At 37.1% G+C, this 23,443-nt stretch overlaps 1 protein-coding gene and 1 long non-coding RNA gene across 2 annotated transcripts; both read right to left on the bottom strand.

Annotated features, from left to right (window-relative positions):
- Positions 1-96: 96 nt before the first annotated feature.
- On the bottom strand, positions 97-10,707 carry LOC135720963 (neuronal pentraxin-2). Its single transcript, XM_065243079.2, has 6 exons — positions 10,657-10,707; positions 5,437-6,412; positions 4,721-5,138; positions 3,277-3,527; positions 2,481-2,660; positions 97-1,357 (listed from the first exon to the last, which is right to left on the bottom strand). Exons 2-6 carry the CDS (start codon positions 6,118-6,120, stop codon positions 1,148-1,150), a joined length of 1,743 nt encoding a protein of 580 aa, XP_065099151.1. The 5' UTR covers positions 6,121-6,412; positions 10,657-10,707; the 3' UTR covers positions 97-1,147.
- Positions 10,708-17,984: 7,277 nt separating this feature from the next.
- LOC135741658 (uncharacterized) lies at positions 17,985-20,378 on the bottom strand. The gene is made up of 3 exons (XR_010529553.2): positions 20,020-20,378; positions 19,602-19,627; positions 17,985-19,498 (listed from the first exon to the last, which is right to left on the bottom strand). It is a non-coding gene; the product is annotated as an uncharacterized lncRNA (long non-coding RNA).
- Between the last annotated feature and the right edge of the window lie 3,065 nt (positions 20,379-23,443).

Here is a 23,443-nt window from a genome sequence, read left to right as displayed (position 1 = left end):
CAAAACAGGTAATGGTGTAAAGACAAAGATGTATGTCATGTACAACCCTTGTCTGGAAACAAAACAAGTATAGAAACTGGAATTTACAGCTGGGACCTTTCTGATTAACTGGCTTATGATCTAATAATGGCAAAAGGATAACCAAAGACAGAGCTGCTATTTATCTGAGAGACTTTGTAAGTCAAAACTGCACAACTCATTTTATTTATGCAATTATGAAATCAAATACCTTTTCAAAAAGCACACATTTAAAAGGTGCACATTGGTATAGTACCTCAAAGCTACATATCTGTGCCAAAATTGTACTGTCCCAGTGACAAGTGTTGTACCTTATTTTTCAGAGAGTGTAGTCCAGTGATGTGAGGCTTCAGATTTGAACAGCAAGTTTGTTTAATTGTAAAGTTTAGTTGCTTTATTGAATTTCTGTTTGCAAATTAGTAAACAAATAAAAACATTAAATAAATGGTCTAAAACACGAAAGTTACTATTGAAATCAAGTCTTTTGAATCAATAACCATTTACAGGTGCCTCAGCAAATAGATTGATTAAATTATTGCAAATTATTACACAACACCTTTCTAAAATACTCTAAAAATATATTACAAATGTCCAGAAATGCCTACTCAAGTTGGTTTTATCAAATGCATTACTGTAAAACCTAAGAGAAAAAAAACTCCACAAAAATATTAAATATAGCAAACTTGTTTTCTCTTTTTAACTCATCTCTTTGGTATCGCTGCATCTTTTATAGATTCTTCTTACAGTGTAAGATATTGAATCTTTTATAAACTGGTTTCTCTTTTCTAGTCTCATTTTAACTTCTGGTCAGCATCCACACATTCTATGCTTTTCTATTCAATCTATGACAATATGTTCTTGCATCAAAAATGAATGACAAAGTGTCATTTAAGTAGAAGAATAAAATAATACAAAGTTCAGTAAGAAAGAAATGAGCTATATAAATACATGATAACAACACAAAACTACATGTTGAAATTGTAAAGGTCATGGGGTCATTTAAGTTTTATTATGTAAACAAAAGGCAGTGTTTTGGAAGCTTTGCATTAAAACCAGGTTTGAAGTCATTGAAGTGTTTCAAAATGAACTGTGATTTTACATTTTGCCATTCAGAAGAATTATACACTCTTTAATGACAGGGGTCAAAGGGATATTTGGTGACCCCTCCATGCAGCTCCACTATTGATTCTGACCAGGCGATGATGTCACCAGTCATATGACCACCACATGAAGCCAAGCTGTAGACATCATGGGCTGTGAGAACATGAGACCACATCTGCACATCTGAGATTTCACCAACAAATGCCTGTGTGGCATCAAAACGGCCTCCCAGTGTGTCCTGAAATAAAAATTATAAAAATAGACCAAGTTCAGTAATGAAACTCTTCCATGCAGCTGATTGGATCTTATAAAGTTGACAGCACAGCCAATCAATCTGCTCTTTTTATCATTGTGACCTATTTTAATTTCATCCTGTCCTGGTTCATCTGAATGCAGCGCTCCATTGAATTATTTCTATCCCACCTCCTCCCCCAGCACCACCTGCCTAATATAGATCTGCTATGGGGTTCTCCCTATTTCCTTGTAGTAGCATGTATTCCTAACTTCTGTAATTATGTGCATGATTCAGCAAAAGCCTTCAATCATGCCAGCAGCAGCATAGTAGATTTAGACCACTAAGACAAAGCTTATGTAGATTCCATGTCACATTAAAATGCTACATTCTGAGAGTTGTCATGATTGAAATAGTATTTAAACATCAAATACACACTTTATTCAGGCTTTTGACCTTTATTTACTAAAAAAATATTTTCATTATAACTTTATCTCCTGATTTGTAGCCCTTTTTAAAGTATTCATTAACTGTTGTATGCAAGTAAATAAAGTTTGATTTAGTAACTATTGCTAGTCAGCAACCTTGAGTCATTGCATTTATGCAGGCACACTAAAGCTATAAACGTGTCATTGTTTGCAAACCTAATGTGATCATTATCTTTCATTTATTGTTAATTTCATTTGTCCCTGGTTTCACAGACAATGCTTAAGGTTGGCCCTAGACTTAAAACACTTTGAGCTGTCTGAAAGTAACTTGCACTGACAGAACGTCTTTCAAATGCCATCGATTTGTCTTAAGATACACAGCAGTAAAGTTTTTTCTAAGACGTGTTTATTAAAGATGTTTAAACACCTTAATTTAACTAAGGTCTAGTCCTGGCATAAGCTAAGCTGTAAAACTAGGCCTTAATGTTTTAACTAATTGAAAATGTATGTGAGCTTAAAAAAATTCCTCACACTCATGGGCCATATTCTGTTTTCTGCATGTAGACCATCTAAAATAAGTAAATGTAAATACTAAAAAGATTATGCAACCAACTAGTAACACCACAGAGCAACCACTAAGCAACATCCCTAGCCGTAAGTATGAGTAATACAGATTTTAAGTTAACTGTTTGTACTTGTACCTGTTCCTGTCCCAGTATGAAGACTCCTCCAGGTTTGATAGGATGCCAGGGAGAGAGATTTTCACCTGAGCCTCTCTTCACACCATCCTGGTAAGCCTCCCATAGGCCGTCCCGTGTTGACCACGCCACACACACATGGTGCCATTTACCATCACTCAGAGATAGGGGTAAAGTGACGGCCTGTTAATACACACACAGAGAGAGATACTGTAGACTCAGATCAAATGAGAACAAAGAGGAAGACAGATGAGATCCTCTATTTCACATAAATAATTCACCTATGTGTCTTAGTGTCATTTCTATTGTCTAATGCCACTTCTCCTTTTACTGCAACCATGCAAATTTCAGCTGTCCTAGTCAAATATAAAGGGATTTGTTTGGGACCATTGGACTATTTGTCATATTAAAACGGATACTTATTGAATAAAACCCTAGATGACCTTTCAGTTGCTTTTTATGTTTGTGATAGACATCTTACTATTGGTAATCTCAGTAGTTTTATTTGTAACCATGGTCACATAAACAGTGCAGCCAAACACTGACATGCACCACACCTAAGGTACGTGTCTTGACTCATTAGCAAATTTTGGGTTTCCTCCACCAGGCTTTACATCAAAAGCCACCCAAACATTATGGTTCAAAGAGAAGATAGTTAAAAGTAATACCTTAAAGACCATAAACCAAAAGCTGTGGTTTACTGATTAATACTCTATCCTTAAAATATTTTTAAAAAAAGTAAATAATAACTAGGAGATCTAGAACCTCTATTTTCTGTTTTCTCTCTTTTCCCACGTACTCTGTCATCAACCAGCAGCTCCATCTGGTTGCTACCCCACTCAATAAGAACCAGCTCATTGGCTTGACCAGGAACCGAGTAGGAGAACGGTGTCCCGAGTCCAGGCCCGACACCGGCTTTGATCCACAGACATAAAGTGAATGAGAAGATCTCGTGCAGCAGAGTGCGCTTAACACGACCGTACATGTAGTTTGTTTGCATGGGGAATCCAATCTGGAAAGCTTCATTGACTTTGCTGTTCTTTCTAGAGCCTGTGGAGATGATCATATTGTTAATTTTAGAAAAACTAGTTTATTGCACTTAAAGAAGAGCAGGTTATTTTTAAGGAGATAGGCAAAGAGATTGGCCTTGTCCCAAATGGCACCCAAAAGACTTTGGTCTTCCTACAAGTCTGCACTTTCACGGCGTAACACCACTATGACTGTGGGGAAGAACTCTGCTGCAAAGCCTGCACAGATACAGGCTCAGAAAAGTGCGGATCCAGGGCGCATATCGACCGAAAATGGGGCGCCCATTAGTACCATTAAACCTTAATGACAAGGGGGACACTTTGCGGTCTTGTGGACTTAACAGACACAAGTACGGGGTGGCATTGTGAGTCCACAAGACTGCAAGTCACATTAAGTGAGCCATCTGGGACGCAGCCTAAATGACTTGTTGCTTGTTCAAGGACCTCTAACCAGCCTTGCTCAGATGACTTTATCAGTAAAGCTGTTTCTAGGTTGAAGACCACCTTAGATCAAAAACAAACCTATTCCCATGTTTGAATAGTCAGACTAAAACCCTGGTCCATCAACAGTGGCGGCCAGTGGCTTCTTTTTTCGAGGGTGCTCGATGTGAAGTTTGTCACAATATGTATGTAGCCCATCATGTGTGTGGTTCGCAATATCAAAGTATCTGTTTTGTGCATTGAGTGATCCTATGTTCATCACGTGTCTTGTCAAAATAAATGCCTGCTGCAGATGCGTCTAAAGAGTTAATGATAAAAGAGACGCTCGCTTTTGCCAGATACTCACATAATCTCATGCGTGATCAGAGTTTACTGTTAAGGAAGTGTCTTGCTTGTATTCTGTGAACATGAGCATCTCTTTTATCATAAATGGTTTTGACGCGTGTGCAGCAGGCACTTGTTTTGACAAAACACAAGCAACACACATGACACTCCAAACTTATTTTGAATTTGCGCCCCTCAGATGAGCAGTCACGAGCTGCCACTACTTGTAGTGTCGTTTAAGCTGGATTGCATCTAAACTGTGGGAATTGCTTGGACACTTGCTGTGGCCATTAACATTTTATGCACCTGACAGATGCTTTGTTTTGACCAAAATGACTTACAGCGTATTACAAAGTATACATTAGTATATGTGTTCTCTAGGAATCAAACCCATGACATTTTGTGCAGCTAAGTAACACTATCCTTTACTAATTGAGCAAAAGGTCATACTTGTGTCAGCAAGTCTGTGCTGCAGATGATTGAGAACTGCGTCCAACTTGCTGTGCACTCTATTCAATGCTCCTTTGTGCCCCCGTGAGTGATAAGATGACCTCCCAAAGCCATATTCAGGAACATCATTGTCATAGTGATCATTGTCTTGACTGCTGTCATCATGGTGGCTATCGTCATGGTGATCATCGTCGTGGTGATCATTATCATGGTGATCATCGTCGTGGTGATCATTATCATGGTGGTCCTCATGAAGGCTGTCATCATGGTCATGGTGGCTCTCATCATCACCATCATCATCATCACTGTAATTGGTTAGTGATGCAGAATGGTGTTGTATCTGTTGTTCAAGGGCGCTGATCTTCCTTTGCAAGAGTTCCTTCAGTGAACTGGAGTAGGTTGTGGAGGTATTTCGTGTCTGCAAAAACATAATAGGCTAAGAAATGGCTTGCAAAGTTTAATACAGTACACAAGATGTTCTTGATCGGTTTTGCTTTATGAAAAAAAACTTTTGGTAGGCATCAAATTACAAATCAACACAATGCCAAACCTGTATCTCAGGTTTATTTAATGTATCTTTTCACCAGTATCAGAACCTCATAGATTCTCTCTGCATTCTGCTTAACACCGGTCATAATTATAGGCCGTTATCTCATCATCTGTCCTGTTTTAAGCCCTCCCCTATCATACATTTTTCTTCAACACTTGTACTATACCTGCAGATTCTCCAGCCGTTCTTTCAGGGTCTGAAGCATCCTGTTGATCTGCTCTGGCGTGGATGACGGTGAAAGGGTCATCTCAGCACCCCCAACGTGCTTCTCACTCAACGCAGCCTTTCCACTGTGATGTCCTGTGGCACTATCCTCGTAATGACCCAGGTCAAGTCCATGGTTGCCATGGTGACCATCAGGCCCCATCCACCCGAGATGAGCCTTATCAGGGGTTGGCAGGTAGGCGTGGTGGGCCATGCGTGCAGGCGTCCGATGTGGTTGGTCGTCATGGTTGGCCATGCTACGACTTAAGCCCTCGCACAGGTTCAGTTTGGCAGTGAGCTCTCTGATAGTCTCCCTCATGTCCAGGATGGTTTCTTTCTGTTGAACCAAACTCTCCCGCAGGTGTAGGATTGTGGCTTTTGCCTCCTCAGACATACCATACCCGCTGTTCCCGTTTGGTCCACTGTGGTGTACATTTGTGGGGCCAATAGTGGCGCCCACTGTAGGGAAACACCCGGGATCAGTATCAGCAGGGATGGGGGTGCAGATAAAATGAGGGTTGTGGTCTGAACCTGGAATACTGCTTCCAACACATGCAGAATAACAGAAAACAAAGAATAGCAAGATCCATTTCTTTGTTCTCTTGAGTCGTGGAATAGAGCTTGTTGTGTGCAAGTTGGACATCATATTTAATTAAATAAACAGTTTTAGGAAAAAATTAGGTTTATCCTGAAGCATTTATTGTTGGCTCCCTTGTGTTTAGAACATCAAGATCCATAATCTTTCAGTCTGGTTCTTCTGTTTACAGGACTACACTTGTATGTGTACTTTTCTGTTACTTGTAAAAGTATCTTGCAGCTTACTGTGTCTTGTACAGTCTCATCCTCTTCAAGGTTAATTTTCATTCAGAGAGCAGATGTATTACACGTAATCCTTTAAAACTGTCTTCCTCGTCTCTTCAGACAAGCTCACTGAAAGCCTGCAAAGAAAACCAAAGTGATTACACTCATCACTGACGATTAAGCATAGTTCCCTAAAAATACACATTTAAAAGAAATACAAATGAAATCTCATTAATATTACATTCTAGTCCAAGAAAGTCCTAGAAATTTGAGAACCACACTCTTAAAAATAAAGCTGCTTATCGGTTCTTCATAGCAAAGCCATAGAAGAACCATTTTGGTTCCTCAAAGAATCATTCAGTTTTTAAAAGAAAAAAATTCTACATAATCTAGCGAACCTTTTTTTACTACAAATAATCTTTGGTGAAACAAAAAATGTTCTTCAGATGTTAAAAGTTTTTTTATGGAACCATACAGCCAAAAATGGTTCTTCAGTGGCATCGTGAAGCACCTTTATTTTTAAGAATGCACATTAAGAATGCTCAACTTGGGAACCCTACAAAGAACATTGGTTCTTGATTCAAGGAGTGAAAAACACACACAAAAAAAACTTTTCTAACTTTTACTTTTGGTCAGTTTAACTTAAAGGCACACAAGGCAAGTCTGAGTATTATTTCTCTACTAGCTCCCCCTAGTGTCTGGGAGTAAATGCATTCTATATCTAAGACTATACGAGACTGAAGCACACCGGGTCGGATACAGCGAACTTGCAAGTGGGGTATTCTTCCTACAGACGGTAGGGGCGGGCGAGAGAGTCTTCATTACTCACGTAATGAGTCATTTAACCATATACCGACTTACGAAGATGATTTATTAACATAAAAATGCTGCCTTGTGTCCCTTTAAAGTAACTTAAACTGGTTAAGTAAATAATGTTAGCCAGTAATGCAGAACAACAATGACGTCCACAGTAGTAAATGTTTGCACGTCACCATGGGCGTAGATTTAGGGTGGGACGCTAGGGACATGTCCCTACCAATATTCAGAGAAGACTGAATTGTCCCTAGCAATAATTTCGACCAAACAATTAATCTGTATTCATATATAACCACTAATGTCCGTCTTGTTCTTGTGTTTTCTATTTTTTACTTATTATATTTTTGTCAGAAATCATTTAAATTAGATTAGAAATCATTTGCAATCCCGTTCTGTAAAAATAACGCTCTATGTGGTACACAAACGGTTAACAGCTTTCGTTCTCTGCAATGCCCGCCTCCGTAAGTCACATCGCTAATATGATTGGCTTTGCATTTCTTTAGTCCCGCCTCTCTAACGCACATTGCTAATATGATTGGATTAGCATTCTTGAATCCCGCCTCTCTAACGCACATCACTTTTTGATGGGCTTGTCTTTACTCGCTACGTGTGATAGATAGGATGGTTTCACTTTGTACAACGCGCCAAAGTTCACTCAACAAGACGCGCGTGATTATTCGGGCTACAGGTAAGTGAGGAAGAAAGTATTATTATACCCACTGTAACTGTTTCATGCACAAAAAAGTTGTGCCACATAATGATTCAAGGACAGTGTTTTCACCAATACACGACAATCCCATGTTAACCCTGAGGAGTTGCAAACTTCTGTCAACCTTTTATAAATGGGGTGGCAAGGTTATTTAGAGGGTCCCTAATCCATGAAAGAAAATAACCCCAACATGGTAAAAACATGAATTCATGTCATGATTGCTGAATACTTTCATTACTGCACTGTGGTCATTACTTGCACAGATGTAGACATAATGTGCATTTTAAACTTAAACTATTTTTTTCACACTGATTAACTGTCTGTTAATGAAAAGAAGATTTAATGTGAACTACAGAAACGTTAATAAACTGTGTTCAGGAAACAGCATGATATACATACCTACTTCAACACTGGGATTTTTTGGCAAAATTAAATTAAGAATTAAATATTAATTGCATATTCTTCAATGTTATAAAGTTAATATGGATTCATATATGTTACAATGTGATTTTCTTTTCTTTTTTGACAAAGACTTAAACAGCTACTGTTTATTAGGCTCTAGGACATAACGAATTGTTTATTATAGTACATTAAATTTGGGATGGCACCGGGGGTGGCGAGTCAGATGTCACGGAGTAAAGTGCATACTGAGTTGTCTGTTGTTTATGTCAAGTAAACGGTGATAAACAGTTTTTGCAATGCGACCATTTTATTTATGTCCCCACCAATGCCAGAATCAAACCTACGCCCTTGCACGTCACAGTCTCTTCTAATGAGGATAAGTGAAGAGCAGAGCCGTCATCAAGGGTCTAGAGAGTATTAGCGTGTGATGTGTTTAAGAGAGAGTGTTGTACAGTGACTTATGTAGTGTATAGGTTGAACTTTGTGTAATAATTGGATTAATTACTGTTAAGTGCTTGAGGAATTGCAGGAAGGAAGTTTGGATAAAGACGTGTTGTTATATAGTTAACATTACAAAAACAGTACCAGTTATGTGATGAGGAAGAACTTCAAAGTAAGTCATGCAAAATTTAGCTGAAGATGTTTGAAAATTCCTGTTCAATCAATGAATTTAAATTAAGGTATCAAACCAAATTCAAAAAAGTAAAGAAGTTACAAAATTAAATGTAACAACTAGTGGGCATTGGAAAGTTTACGTTAAAAATGTTATTTATTTGCTCAGTGCTTTTATCCAAAGTGACATACAGTACACTGCAGGGTATACATTTTACCACTATGTGTGCTCACTCAAACCCATGTCTTTAGTGCTGCTAAGCAATGCTCTACCTATTGAACTACAGGAAGGTTATTTTAAACTTAACTCGTAAAAAGAAAACAATAATATTTAAATTCTGGAATTGTCCAACTTGCATTATAAATAGGCCTGTACATATAGGAGTGGTTTTAGCAGGTATTAGCTTAGACAGGTATTAGCTTAACCAGTACTAGATCTTAGTTTAATTAGGAAATATAACTAGTTTTAACAAACATGCATGACTAAAAACATTACTTGTGTGCATTTTGAGGCAAATCAAAGGGGACTGATGTATTTTAAGATATGTCAATGCAAGTTGTTTTCAGTTTGGAGAGCTCTTACATTTATTTTAGTCTAAAACTAGTCTAATCCCTGTCTGGGAAACCAACCCATAGAGCAGGTTTTCCGGACAGGGTTTAGATTAATCCGGGACTAGACCTTAGTTATATTAGGACAAAAAAACAATACTGGTGTGCATCTTGAGACAAAACAATCAACTGATTTATGTTCAGATATGTCAGTGCAAGATGTTCTTAAATTAAGGCAGCTCAAAAATGCATTTTAGTCTGGGACTAGACCTGTCCTGGAAACCGCCTCCTAAGATATATTAATATACAGACTGTCTAGAGAGCACTGCATGTTTTATCTTTATTATGTCATTTCTATCCAGGCCACACTGTCTGATCATCTGTAACCAGACGTCTGCTTTAAGTTATTAAAGTATGAAGAGTTTTTGCTGGTTTAGTGCCACCAGCTTTAGGTCAAGGGTTCAGGTGTTTCAAACATATAATAAAGGATATCTCACTTCACCACTATGCAATGCATCATTTGTATCAAGCAGCAGGCAATAATTCCTCATATAGTTTCACACTGACACACGTGTGTGCTGTAAGATCGTGTTTGTCATGAGCTTAGGAGGTGAGCCAGATGGTAGCAGTTAGGAACAGCGTGAAGCTCTTTCCCTTAGCCTCTCTCAATCATCACTTTATCTGTCTTAATCCACCACTATTAGCCTGATTGTCGGGTCTAAACATTAACTGAGAAACACAAAATGAGTTTATAAAATACAATCCAGAAATAAAGAGCCATGAAACATCCCCATTGCACATGATTATCATCAGTTAGCTCTAATCTAACAAATCAAATGAATTTTCATTTACACAAATAAGCCATTTCCTTACAAAATATTTGAGGATATTTTACTGTGAAATATGTCATCTTTTATTTAAAACATGTGTGTTACAGGTATAAATTATGCAGTAAGACATAAGAGAGAAATAAGAGAGACTGTGCAATCGTAGATTCTGTCATTTAGTATAAGATACAATGGTAACCACCACCGTGTCTGCAAAAATACATTATTATTATTTACAATAATAATACCAAGATTGATCATAAAAAAGTTTTAAAGAAGATTTAACTCTACTGCATTTGTTAAAGCTCAAACAGCATATAACAAATAAGTCCAGCCTCAGAGACGCTGCTCATAAAATAATATAATAAAGAAAGTTACTTATAAACACATACAGAGAAAACTACAACATATTCATCAATGTCATTCACACTTGCTCTCATATATATTATAATCTCCATCTCCTTACCTGCTGTATAGATTTTAGCAACAGGAGATGCTCCAACTCTGTGTTTTTGCCTGCTGTCATCGTGTATACTAGACCAGTTCAGCCACGAAACAACTTGTAAGTAAGGGACCGAATCAAATGTAGTCCCCTCCCTTTCTCTCTCTCTCTCTCTCTCTCTCTCTCTCTGTCTCTCTCTCAGGTCGCCCTGCATCCTTCTTTACATCTCCTCTGTTTTTTTCAAAGTGTCAGCAGTATTTGAAATATATATTTTCCTGTATTTATTAACTGCCATGCATATATCTAAATGTTACCTTCTTTCATAGCATTCAACAGCCCGTTAACCTGAAATGCTTTTATGTTCAATTTACTTTTAAAGATTCAATGTTCAATTTACTTTTCTAAAGTGTCTGGATCTTACTCAGAATTGAGCCTTTAAAGGGCACCTATTATGCCAATTTTTTTATGCCAAGATTTAAGATAAGGCTGTGTCAAGGCAGCATGACCAAAATGCCCCTATTTGGGTGGGAGCAAAAAAAGCGCTTTTGTCATACTTTTAAATGAAAATGAGCTACAAATCCTCACTCCCATTACCAAAAGAGCGCTTTCAGTTCAAATATATCTGATTCCTGTGAAGACAGTCTGAGACAATAATCATTTTATATTGAGGGATGCAGGGTTGACGTATTTTTGTAGGCCAACCCAGAAGTTAGCGGGACATTGGGTTTCTCACAAAAAATAAGCTTTGTGTTTAAGAAAAAGTTTATGACACTTTTTGTCCAACAAGTTAATCTGCACAGATGAATAGAGATTTTATGAATTTTGAAGTGTAAATAAGTTTACCAGAAACATAACAAAACAAAATGTGACTTCAAAATTTATAAAAATGGCAGTGACATTGCTAATAGATTAAAAACAGCATGTCTAATGAGACTGTTTTGGTTTAATGGAGATTAAAAAGGAGGAGTGGGTGGATTTTTGTCACTGAAGGGTGGTTGTGTTCACACATTGACAAATTTATATCTAAAACCTTGTAAAAGTGGATTTAAATAATAATGTTTTTGTTTGGGCACTGTTTGTTTCCTGTGAGCAGTGAATTCTTTCCTCTTCTTTGGAGGCTCTGTTGTGTCACATGCTGCCATAGGTCTTAACAAGATAACCAGCCTGATTAAAGTCTGAGCAGAAATCCAGCACAGTCACCACAGAGACAGATGGGCACTGATTGAGGTCAGGAGGAAATATAAACATATAAAGCAGAAAGACTGAGAGAAAGGTGACGGAGACCAGGACAGACTGAATAAATACCATCCGGCTAACAGACAAGAGTGTTTAGTGCAACAGAAGTGTTAAGCATGATAAAGACTGTACACACACATTCCTGTGATAATCTCATTAGATCGGTAAAAAACAATAATGTTGAAGACTGTTGTACTCCACAGTTACTAAGTGATGTCCAGGGGGAGAGGGGCTGGGGATTTTTGTTTAAACGCACCCCTCAGAATTAAACCATCAATATTTGTTGAGTTTTATGGTACAAAACGGACAAAATACTTAACTTAAAGAATTTGTTCTCAAATATTTTGGCTTGCACCCCCCCCCCCCCCAAGAAAATGTATTGCTGTTGATTATAGCCTTATTTTTCTGAGGTGTATTTACACAGAATTTATAATTAATCAATGTATTTTATAAAATATTATAGAACTTTGTCCCCCCAAGGGTGGCCCACTCTACAATGTACGAACCAGTGAATATTTATTTACAAAATAATTTGGCAAAAAGGCATACTGCATTAGAAAAACCGAGTTTTATTCAAATATACAAAATAAATGCATTAATCAAAAAGCTCACAGGTAATAAGCATACATTGACTACAATTTTATCTGTTATTAATATTTGAAGAGTTTGGTTCCAAAACAAGATAATAATAAACATGTTTTGACAAACATTTTAAAAATGGATTTATCTCGTTTTGGAACTAAACTCTTCATTTGTTGACTCGTTTTGTGGTAATATTTTGTAGTCATTGACCTATACATACAACTCTGCACGTGTGTTGTATTGTAATTTTTGCCAAATCTCTTTAAATTCTTCTCAAAGCTGAGCTTCAGTTTATACTCCAAACAAATCAATCCAACATGTTAACAATTTATTTTTAAATAAATATTTGAATAAAGAGCAAAAAGCAATCACTTTTGGCCATATGTATATGAATTGTTGCATTTTTCAAAATTTTTCATAATTTTTAATGTATATGAAAAATTACATTCAACAATGCCTGAAACTTTGTCACTATATTTTTTTATAGTCAAGTTATTGCAAATCCATCTCTGTGGATCATACAATCTTAGAATTTATGTGTTAGAAACAACACAATTAGTTTTAGTTTAAGGACAACACAATAAATACATTGTCATAGAATTAACACATCTCTGTATTATTGGAACAACACATTTTGTGTTACTTTTAACACAACTTGTGTTTTATTTTAACACAAAATGACACATAAAGTGAACATCAAAAATGGGTACAAAAAAACGTATGTATCTTGTCTTAGAATGTAACATATTTTGCTATTATCTGCCTTACCTCATTATGTTTTAGGTGGCTCAGCTGTTGCCTTGCAGCAATAAGGTCCCCAGTTTGAGCCTCGGCTGGGTCAGGATGCCATTTCTATGTGCAATTTCCATGTTCTCCTCATCATGTATAGATTAACTATTGTAGATCAACCGGTTCTCATAATGAATATTGCCACAGGTGCTGGAAAGAAGTGAATAAATAAACCTCATAATATATACATATTACAAGCACACACAAATAAATGTAAGTCAGACTTGTTTCGTAGCTCAAATAATGCAGCAAATACATTGTAAAAAAAAAATGCAGCATGAAGTTAAAACAACTTGGTTTTGCAAGTCAATTCAACCTACTATTTAAAGTATTGACCTTAATAAGTTGACATAACATAAAACATTTCACCTTGTTTTTATAAGTAACATAAAACTATATGTTGATTTGACAAAAAATTTGCATTTGTTTTTACAGTGTATAGCTATTGTTTATGTACATTAAGCGTTTCTTGTGTGATGTTTAGGTAAAGCAAAAATAAAATTTGTAGATTAAGATTAAGAGATGAATTGGCAAAACAATCTCAGGCAGATAGCCAACTAGAGCAAAACCAGTCCAGACACACACGCGCGCGCACACACACACACACACACACACACACACACACACAAAGTGTTAAGAAGTTGACTACTGTCTGCTGAGATAATGTCCTCATCTAATACCAAAGCCCTTTGGTATTAGATGAGGAAGAGAAAGAGAGAGAGAGACAGAGATCCATTTGGTTACTAGGTCAGACCTGATGAGGAGGTGCTACGTGGTGTCCCTTTATCTCCGGAAGAAACAGAGTCAAAATAGATCCTATTTTTTATGGCGGAGAATGAATCAACAGCAAGATAAAAGCTTGAAATGGGGTTTTTAATCTTGAGCTATATATTCAATACGAAAGGTACTGCAGCCGTGTAGCTCACTGTATAAAATAATACTCAACATATATTTTTTGTAAAGTTAAACTAAATCTCAACTTGTTTTATAAGTCATGTCAACTTATCACAGGTAAAAATCTTAAAATAGTAGGTTGAATTAACTTATTAACTTTTATTAACGTAAAATTAACTTGTAAAAAAGTTTTGTTTTACAGTGTAGCCTACCTGCCGTACAACACTTACACTCCATGTGAAACACAACAGGCAATAACTTAAACCCTAGATTTTTTCCAGCTATTTGGGGTAAGGAAAAAACCAATAAATATAATAACCAAATATTTTAGCAGCACACCTTAGACAGAGCAACAAGGTGAAACACATTTATGCATACATTATTAAGTGGATCTGGACCACAGATCAGTGCTCCTACTAGCGGTAACACAAAGTTACTGCATTGTAAAGCACTGACCTAAATGTAAATACAGTAGCATGTGTGACCACAGTGGGGTGCAACTATCCAGAAAATCTCATTAGTACCTACACAAGATATTAATGCACTTATGTGTCAATTATCGTGATTTCATTTGTTACCTTTTTAGTTTGTGGTAAAAATAATGTTTCATGTGTTCTCTGTTTTTTAATGCAAATATTCAGTATAAAAGAAATCGTGCTGAAAATTATAGTAACACTGCGGATGTGTCCGAAAAATCTAAATTGCTGCCTTCTGCAGCAGCTTTCCAAGGCAGGAAGGCATCAAGGCATGTCCAAATCTAATGTTAGGTTTACTTCCTTACTCCTGAGATACCTCCATTGTCCTGTCCCACAATTCTGTGCGTGTGTGCCCATGAGGAATGTGATTGGTCGAGCCTTTTTTACACCTTTTAATTGCATTTCTAGAGAGAAATTAGTATTGTAGTTTTCAAATATGTGATAAGTTATCACAAAGGCGCTCTCTGTTTATATGTCAAACACGCTGCCTATGAAGTGTGTCCGAAAGGATTTCTCTGAGCTGTCTTCATGCCTCCGAAGTCATTGCCTCATGAGCCAGCGAGGCAAAAAGTTTTTCAGACGCAGCCTCTCATCCTAATCAAGCACACCTGAAGCAGTTATAGACAGGTGTGTCTGATAATAGATGAAGCTAAACATTACAGAAAGGTATGAGGTGCCCCTAGGGACTTTTTTCAGAATTACCATGCATATACATGTACTTTTCCTCTCACATACACATATGAAACCAAATTCATTCACATACTATAATGAAATGCTCACACACATACAAGTGAAATGCTTTTACAAACACAACTGAAACGCTCTCACACATACAACTGAAAATATTACATTCAAAAACACAACTGAAATGCTCACACACACACAACTGAGATGCTCTCATACATACAATTGAAAATATAACGCTCACACACACACAACCGAAACGCTCTCACAAACACAACTGAAACGCTCTCACACACACAACTGAAACGCTCTCACACACACAACTGAAACGCTCTCACACACACAACTGAAACGCTCTCACACACACAACTGAAACGCTCTCACACACACAACTGAAACGCTCTCTCACACACACAACTGAAACGCTCTCACACACACAACTGAAACGCTCTCACACACACAACTGAAATGCTCTCACACACACAACTGAAACGCTCACACACACACAACTGAAATGCTCTCACACACACACAACTGAAACGCTCTCACACACACAACTGAAACGCTCTCACACACACAACTGAAACGCTCTCACACACACAACTGAAACGCTCTCTCACACACACAACTGAAACGCTCTCTCACACACACAACTGAAACGCTCTCACACACACAACTGAAATGCTCTCACACACACAACTGAAACGCTCACACACACACAACTGAAATGCTCTCACACACACAACTGAAACGCTCTCACACACACAACTGAAACGCTCTCTCACACACACAACTGAAACGCTCTCTCACACACACAACTGAAACGCTCTCTCACACACACAACTGAAACGCTCTCTCACACACACAACTGAAACGCTCTCTCACACACACAACTGAAACGCTCTCTCACACACACAACTGAAACGCTCTCACACACACAACTGAAACGCTCTCACACACACAACTGAAACGCTCTCTCACACACACAACTGAAACGCTCTCACACACACAACTGAAACGCTCTCACACACACAACTGAAACGCTCTCACACACACAACTGAAACGCTCTCACACACACAACTGAAACGCTCTCACACACACAACTGAAATGCTCTCACACATACAACTGAAACACTCTCACACACACAACTGAAACGCTCTCACACATACAACTGAAATGCTTTCACACACACAACTGAAACGCTCTCACACACACAACTGAAAAGCATTTCAGTATGTTGTGTGAAAGCATTTCAGTATGTTGTGTAAAAGCATTTCAGTATGTTGTGTAAAAGCATTTCAGTATGTTGTGTAAAAGCATTTCAGTATGTTGTGTAAAAGCATTTCAGTATGTTGTGTAAAAGCATTTCAGTATGTTGTGTAAAAGCATTTCAGTATGTTGTGTAAAAGCATTTCAGTTGAAACGGAAGCTGGTTGAAATCTCCAGTCCAGTTGGTGGCAGTAGTGCACCTCAAGAGACCGAGTGTGGGCGAGAGAGAACGAGTGTGCGGGTAAAGGATCAAATAAACATACTGAACCATTTTAACTTGTACGGTAGCATTAAGTTGGGGTATCCTGCAGTTTTTAAATATGCCTAAAAACTTTTATTATCGATTATAAACTATTGTATGGAGTCAAGGGATTGGGGGCGTATACAACTCGCCTGCGTGTGTTGCGTCATCAGCTTGAATTGCAGACGCAGACTGAGGTGGAGCTGAATCAGACAAGAGACATGCGGCTGCATCAAAGTTACGGTATGTGTAAATTATTGTTTTCTTTTAATTCGCCAGTATTAAAATGGCGTTTAGTTAACTAAATGAACACGTTTACTCAAATTAAAGAATTTAGAGACTAATCAACGCGGTGATTTTATTAGCAGTACACTTGCCGCAGACAAGATAAGTAGAAATAATACTTCTGTACTTTTACTAGGATAAAGCCATGTTTTGATTAGCATTTGTATTCCAAAATCATGGTTAAACTGTAGGGCCATGGTAAATTCGTGGTTACTACGGTTTTTAAAATACCATAGTTAAACTGCTTTAGTGTTTTATGGGTCGTGGCACATCATTATGAGTCCTTTGTTATTGTCACATTAGTTTGTGTTTCTGAGTTTGTAACCGCATGGCATGTTTACTCTGTCTCTCACAGGCAGAGGACACACTTTGCATGGCTTGATGGTACGTGTCTTAGTACTGTAGGAAAGATTGCTTATGCTAACTTGTGTAACCTTTTCATGAACATATAAAATATCTAATAATTCTGTTGTTGTGTGTGTTCCAGGTGTTGTGAACTGGAAGAAATAAAACATTCAAGGCTCCTCTGACAACAATTATCCTCTTTGAAAGTTTATACTGAAGGACAATGTTCTTTAGTTTAAAACCTTTTGTTTTGTTATTGAGATGATCAAGAACTGTTCTTATGTTCTGTGATATGTTTGATCGAGAAAATTAGAAAGCGCCGATAAACTCTCCACTGATTTTCAGAAAAATCCTTCAGTTTCTGGATATTCTCTCCTTTTCCAGCATCTTATTAAGCTCCATATTAAAGCTTACCTGGGGAAGAGTCTGTACCTTATCTGGTTGTTAAGTCATGACGTAAGGAATTTTGTTTCCGGGTTCAAGCCTCCACTCATTCAATAGAGGATATTATTTAAACAGCCCTTTAGCTGTTTAAAAAGCACTATTTATTCATATCACACATTTAAGATATATTTTATAAACTTGCAGACACATTCTCTAAGCTCACAACGTCACAGACAACAATACTTTAACAATTCATAGACTATTAATTATTTCCGGTCATCAGGGATTTCTATATGGAGATAAAGGTTAGGATTGCGATTTTTTTGGTAGTTTTACACTGCACTGTAAGTGTAAATTATTATTGTATGTTGTTTATTTAAGGTGTCGAGATGGGAGCATTTGGACCCAGAAGTTGTGCTGTCAGACTTAACAACCGGATACATACTAGGGACAAACTCTCCTGGAAAAGCACTTCTGATATTACTAATACAACTTTTGTTTCTCAACAAATAATTTTATCATGTTTGGTATTATTTTCAATTTAAAGGTACTTTATTGGCATGATTGTTTGTAGTCACAATATTGCCAAGCATTTACATTAAACGCAATAGTAACAAACACAAATGTGGAATTTCAATAAGGTGAAGAAGTACTAAATACATCTGAATCAGAGAATATTTATTATAGAAAACAGAATTTAAGATATAAACATTCGAAGTAAATAAATGTACATTTTAAATAGAGACATGTGAAAGGTAAAACAAAAGTGCTGTACAGATCAGGGCTGTAGTTTATTATTGAAACTGTTTAAATAAATTTAGCAGCAGCTAATGGATGTCTATGTTCCCCCAGGAACATCTTTATTTGGTCTGATTCTGAAAAGCTGTGAAACTCCACTTTGAGCGTTTTTTGTAAAGTGTTTCACTATAGGATCTTTACATTTACCACAATAAAGGAGAAATTGTGTGACTCTTGACCTCACCACTGTCACAATGAAGGTTCTTATTTTGGCTATGTTTGTCTGTGTCTGCCTTTATTGCCAGATTATTTTCTCTGAGTTTGTATTTGGTAAAGATTAATCTCTAATGCTGTAAAGACATTCTGCCAGATTGTATTTTCTGTAATTTTGTATTATTTGGCACCCTATGAATGAAGCAGAAATGTTAAAGTGGTTATTCCCCATCCGGACACTGTCCCACCACTGGATACAGGCAATTTGCAGTGACCCGCCACCCTACCTCACTGGCACACTGCACTGTAAGGTCGTTTCACTAGTTATGTCTTCTGTTTTATTCTTGATGTATGATTAACGATATCAAATCTTTCCTTTTAAACTGATATTAGTGGAAGGCTAAAGTGATCGTTACCTTGATGTCAAACATTAATCATTATTAGAACATAACTTTACATGTTTGAAAATTTCAATTGCATTAGATTGGTATTTCTCTTTCTTGTAAACCAAGAAGGATTTTCATTATAAGGTTATCTGAAATTCTTAGTAAATCATATGCTTTCCTATCAGGTTGTAATAATTTGCTTTACAATTATAAATAATATATGAAATAAAAACAATGAAAATGGAGTCAAATAAACTTTAATTCAACGAACGTAAAACTTTCAAAGAGGATAATTGTTGTTGGAGGAGCCTTGAATGTTTTATTTCTTCCAGTTCACAACACCTGGAACACACACAACAACAGAATTATTAGATATTTTATATGTTCATGAAAAGGTTACACAAGTTAGCATAAGCAATCTTTCCTACAGTACTAAGACACGTACCATCAAGCCATGCAAAGTGTGTCCGCCTGTGAGAGACAGAGTAAACATGCGGTTACAAACTCAGAAACACAAACTAATGTGACAATAACAAAGGACTCATAATGATGTGCCACGACCCATAAAACACTAAAGCAGTTTAACTATGGTATTTTAAAAACCGTAGTAACCACGAATTTACCATGGCCCTACAGTTTAACCATGATTTTGGAATACAAATGCTAATCAAAACATGGCTTTATCCTAGTAAAAGTACAGAAGTATTATTTCTACTTAACTTGTCTGCGGCAAGTGTACTGCTAATAAAATCACCGCGTTGATTAGTCTCTAAATTCTTTAATTTGAGTAAACGTGTTCATTTAGTTAACTAAACGCCATTTTAATACTGGCGAATTGAAAGAAAACAATAATTTACACATACCGTAACTTTGATCCAGCCGCATGTCTCTTGTCTGATTCAGCTCCACCTCAGTCTGCGTCTGCAATTCAAGCTGATGACGCAACACACGCAGGCGAGTTGTATACGCCCCCAATCCCTTGACTCCATACAATAGTTTATAATTGATAATAAAAGTTTTTAGGCATATTTAAAAACTGCAGGATACCTCAACTTAATGCTACCGTACAAGTTAAAATGGTTCAGTATGTTTATTTGATCCTTTACCCGCACACTCGTTCTCTCTCGCCCACACTCGGTCTCTTGAGGTGCACTACTGCCACCAACTGGACTGGAGATTTCAACCAGCTTCCGTTTCAACTGAAATGCTTTCACAGAACATACTGAAATACTTTTACACAACATACTGAAATGCTTTTACACAACATACTGAAATGCTTTTACACAACATACTGAAATGCTTTTACACAACATACTGAAATGCTTTTACACTACATACTGAAATGCTTTCACAGAACATACTGAAATGCTTTCACACAACATACTGAAATGCTTTTACACAACATACTGAAATGCTTTTACACAACATACTGAAATGCTTTTACACAACATACTGAAATGCTTTTACACAACATACTGAAATGCTTTCACACAACATACTGAAATGCTTTTCAGTTGTGTGTGTGAGAGCGTTTCAGTTGTGTGTGTGAAAGCATTTCAGTTGTATGTGTGAGAGTGTTTCAGTTGTGTGTGTGAGAGTGTTTCAGATGTGTGTGTGAGAGCGTTTCAGTTGAGTGTGTGAAAGCATTTCAGTTGTGTGTGTGAGAGTGTTTCAGTTGTGTGTGTGAGAGTGTTTCAGTTGTGTGTGTGAGAGCGTTTCAGTTGTGTGTGTGTGAGCGTTATATTTTCAATTGTATGTATGAGAGCATCTCAATTGTGTGTGTGTGAGTATTTCAGTTGTGTTTTTGAATGTTATATTTTCAGTTGTATGTGTGAGAACGTTTCAGTTGTGTGTGTGAGAGCGTTTCAGTTGTGTGTGTGAGAGCGTTTCAGTTGTATGTGTGAGAGCGTTTCATTTGTGTGTGTGAGAGCGTTTCAGTTGTGTGTGTGAGAGCGTTTCAGTTGTGTGTGTGAGAGCGTTTCAGTTGTGTGTGTGAGAGCGTTTCAGTTGTGTGTGTGAGAGCGTTTCAGTTGTGTGTGTGAGAGCGTTTCAGTTGTGTGTGTGAGAGCGTTTCAGTTGTGTGTGTGAGAGTGTTTCAGTTGTGTGTGTGAGAGCGTTTCAGTTGTATGTGTGAGAGTGTTTCAGTTGTGTGTGTGAGAGTGTTTCAGATGTGTGTGTGAGAGCGTTTCAGTTGAGTGTGTGAAAGCATTTCAGTTGTGTGTGTGAGAGTGTTTCAGTTGTGTGTGTGAGAGTGTTTCAGTTGTGTGTGTGAGAGTGTTTCAGTTGTGTGTGTGAGAGCGTTTCAGTTGTGTGTGTGTGAGCGTTATATTTTCAATTGTATGTATGAGAGCATCTCAATTGTGTGTGTGTGAGTATTTCAGTTGTGTTTTTGAATGTTATATTTTCAGTTGTATGTGTGAGAACGTTTCAGTTGTGTGTGTGAGAGCGTTTCAGTTGTGTGTGTGAGAGCGTTTCAGTTGTATGTGTGAGAGCGTTTCATTTGTGTGTGTGAGAGCGTTTCAGTTGTGTGTGTGAGAGCGTTTCAGTTGTGTGTGTGAGAGCGTTTCAGTTGTGTGTGTGAGAGCGTTTCAGTTGTGTGTGTGAGAGCGTTTCAGTTGTGTGTGTGAGAGCGTTTCAGTTGTGTGTGTGAGAGCGTTTCAGTTGTATGTGTGAGAGCGTTTCAGTTGTGTGTTTGAGAGCGTTTCAGTTGTGTGTGAGCGTTTCAGTTGTGTGTGTGAGAGCGTTTCAGTTGTGTGTGTGAGAGCATTTCAGTTGTGTGTGTGAGAGCGTTTCAGTTGTGTGTGTGAGAGCGTTTCAGTTGTGTGTGTGAGAGCGTTCAGTTGTATGTGTGAGAGCGTTTCAGTTGTGTGTTTGAGAGCGTTTCAGTTGTGTGTGTGTGAGCGTTATATTTTCAATTGTATGTATGAGAGCATCTCAGTTGTGTGTGTGTGAGCATTTCAGTTGTGTTTTTGAATGTAATATTTTCAGTTGTATGTGTGAGAGCGTTTCAGTTGTGTTTGTAAAAGCATTTCACTTGTATGTGTGTGAGCATTTCATTATAGTATGTGAATGAATTTGGTTTCATATGTGTATGTGAGAGGAAAAGTACATGTATATGCATGGTAATTCTGAAAAAAGTCCCTAGGGGCACCTCATAGAAAGGCATCCGTCTTGGAGCAAACCTGAAGACTGAACAAGACTCTATAAACCTCATACTCAAACATTAAAGCTTTACAAATTCAAATATATTTATCGTTGAAAACAACTCAATTACAATGTTTTTTTTTAAGTTTTACATTTTATTTCAATCATCTGCCAGATAAACGTCCAGAAGATTCCAACACATTACCAGCAGAAACTCAAAGAGAAACTATTTTTATTGTTTTTTTTAGCACTAACATTGGGGAATATACACAAAATAGCCTACAGTGATAAAGAAACTAACAAACAAAATTAGTTCCAATCAAGTAGTTCCCTAACCAGGGCCAAATAAAAATTATTTTAAATTTAACAAACAGGGCCGTGCACAGACCTTTTGAGGGGCATGTACTGAAACTGAAAAAGGGCACCCCCTCCAAATAAATATTACGTAATAATCGTCTTTAAAGCTTTATATTAATTCACTATTAATGATTGAAAAAAATCACTACTAATGAATGAAAAATGGCATTTTATGATAGCTTGGCATTATACAGTGCAAAGGATATCTGGCCTTGTAAGTTGGCTTTAACAATTTACATCCTGGGTGGTTGTCTGTATTAGGCCTATTTGTAGTCATGTGTTTATGAACTGCTCTTGTGTACTCGCTCTTATTTAATTGTAGAATATATTCATTTTAATTTTTTCCTCTGCTTACATACATACAGTTAAATAAAAATATGTTTGAAGAAAAAAATCTATTCTGATAATTTTTATTATTTGGTTAACATGTTTCTGTATGTCATTGAGAAGAGGGGGAAATAGGAGATTAAAGATCAAAATAGGAGATTATACTACACTTTAGCCATACGATTAGCATATTCAACATGTATCTCTGCCTACCTAGCTAAAACTGTGCTGAGGAACCTTGGTCTTTTGAAGGTGCAAATAACTGCATTACTAAAAAAAATACTAAATAGACTTAACTCTATGCAGTTGATTTCAGAATAAAAAGTTATGAACCAAATAATCATACAACTCCCTTGACTAAGTCAAGGCACACACATATACAATAAATTATATCCAGATAGCATATTGTAATGAGTGGCAGGGCAATATACTGTACATACTTGTATCCTTTACACGTTT

This window comes from Paramisgurnus dabryanus, chromosome 13, assembly GCF_030506205.2.
Source record: "Paramisgurnus dabryanus chromosome 13, PD_genome_1.1, whole genome shotgun sequence".
In the NCBI taxonomy this organism is placed as follows: Eukaryota; Metazoa; Chordata; class Actinopteri; order Cypriniformes; family Cobitidae; genus Paramisgurnus; species Paramisgurnus dabryanus.
Note: the sequence above shows the minus strand (reverse complement) of the source record. Positions and strands in the feature narration are given on the sequence as shown.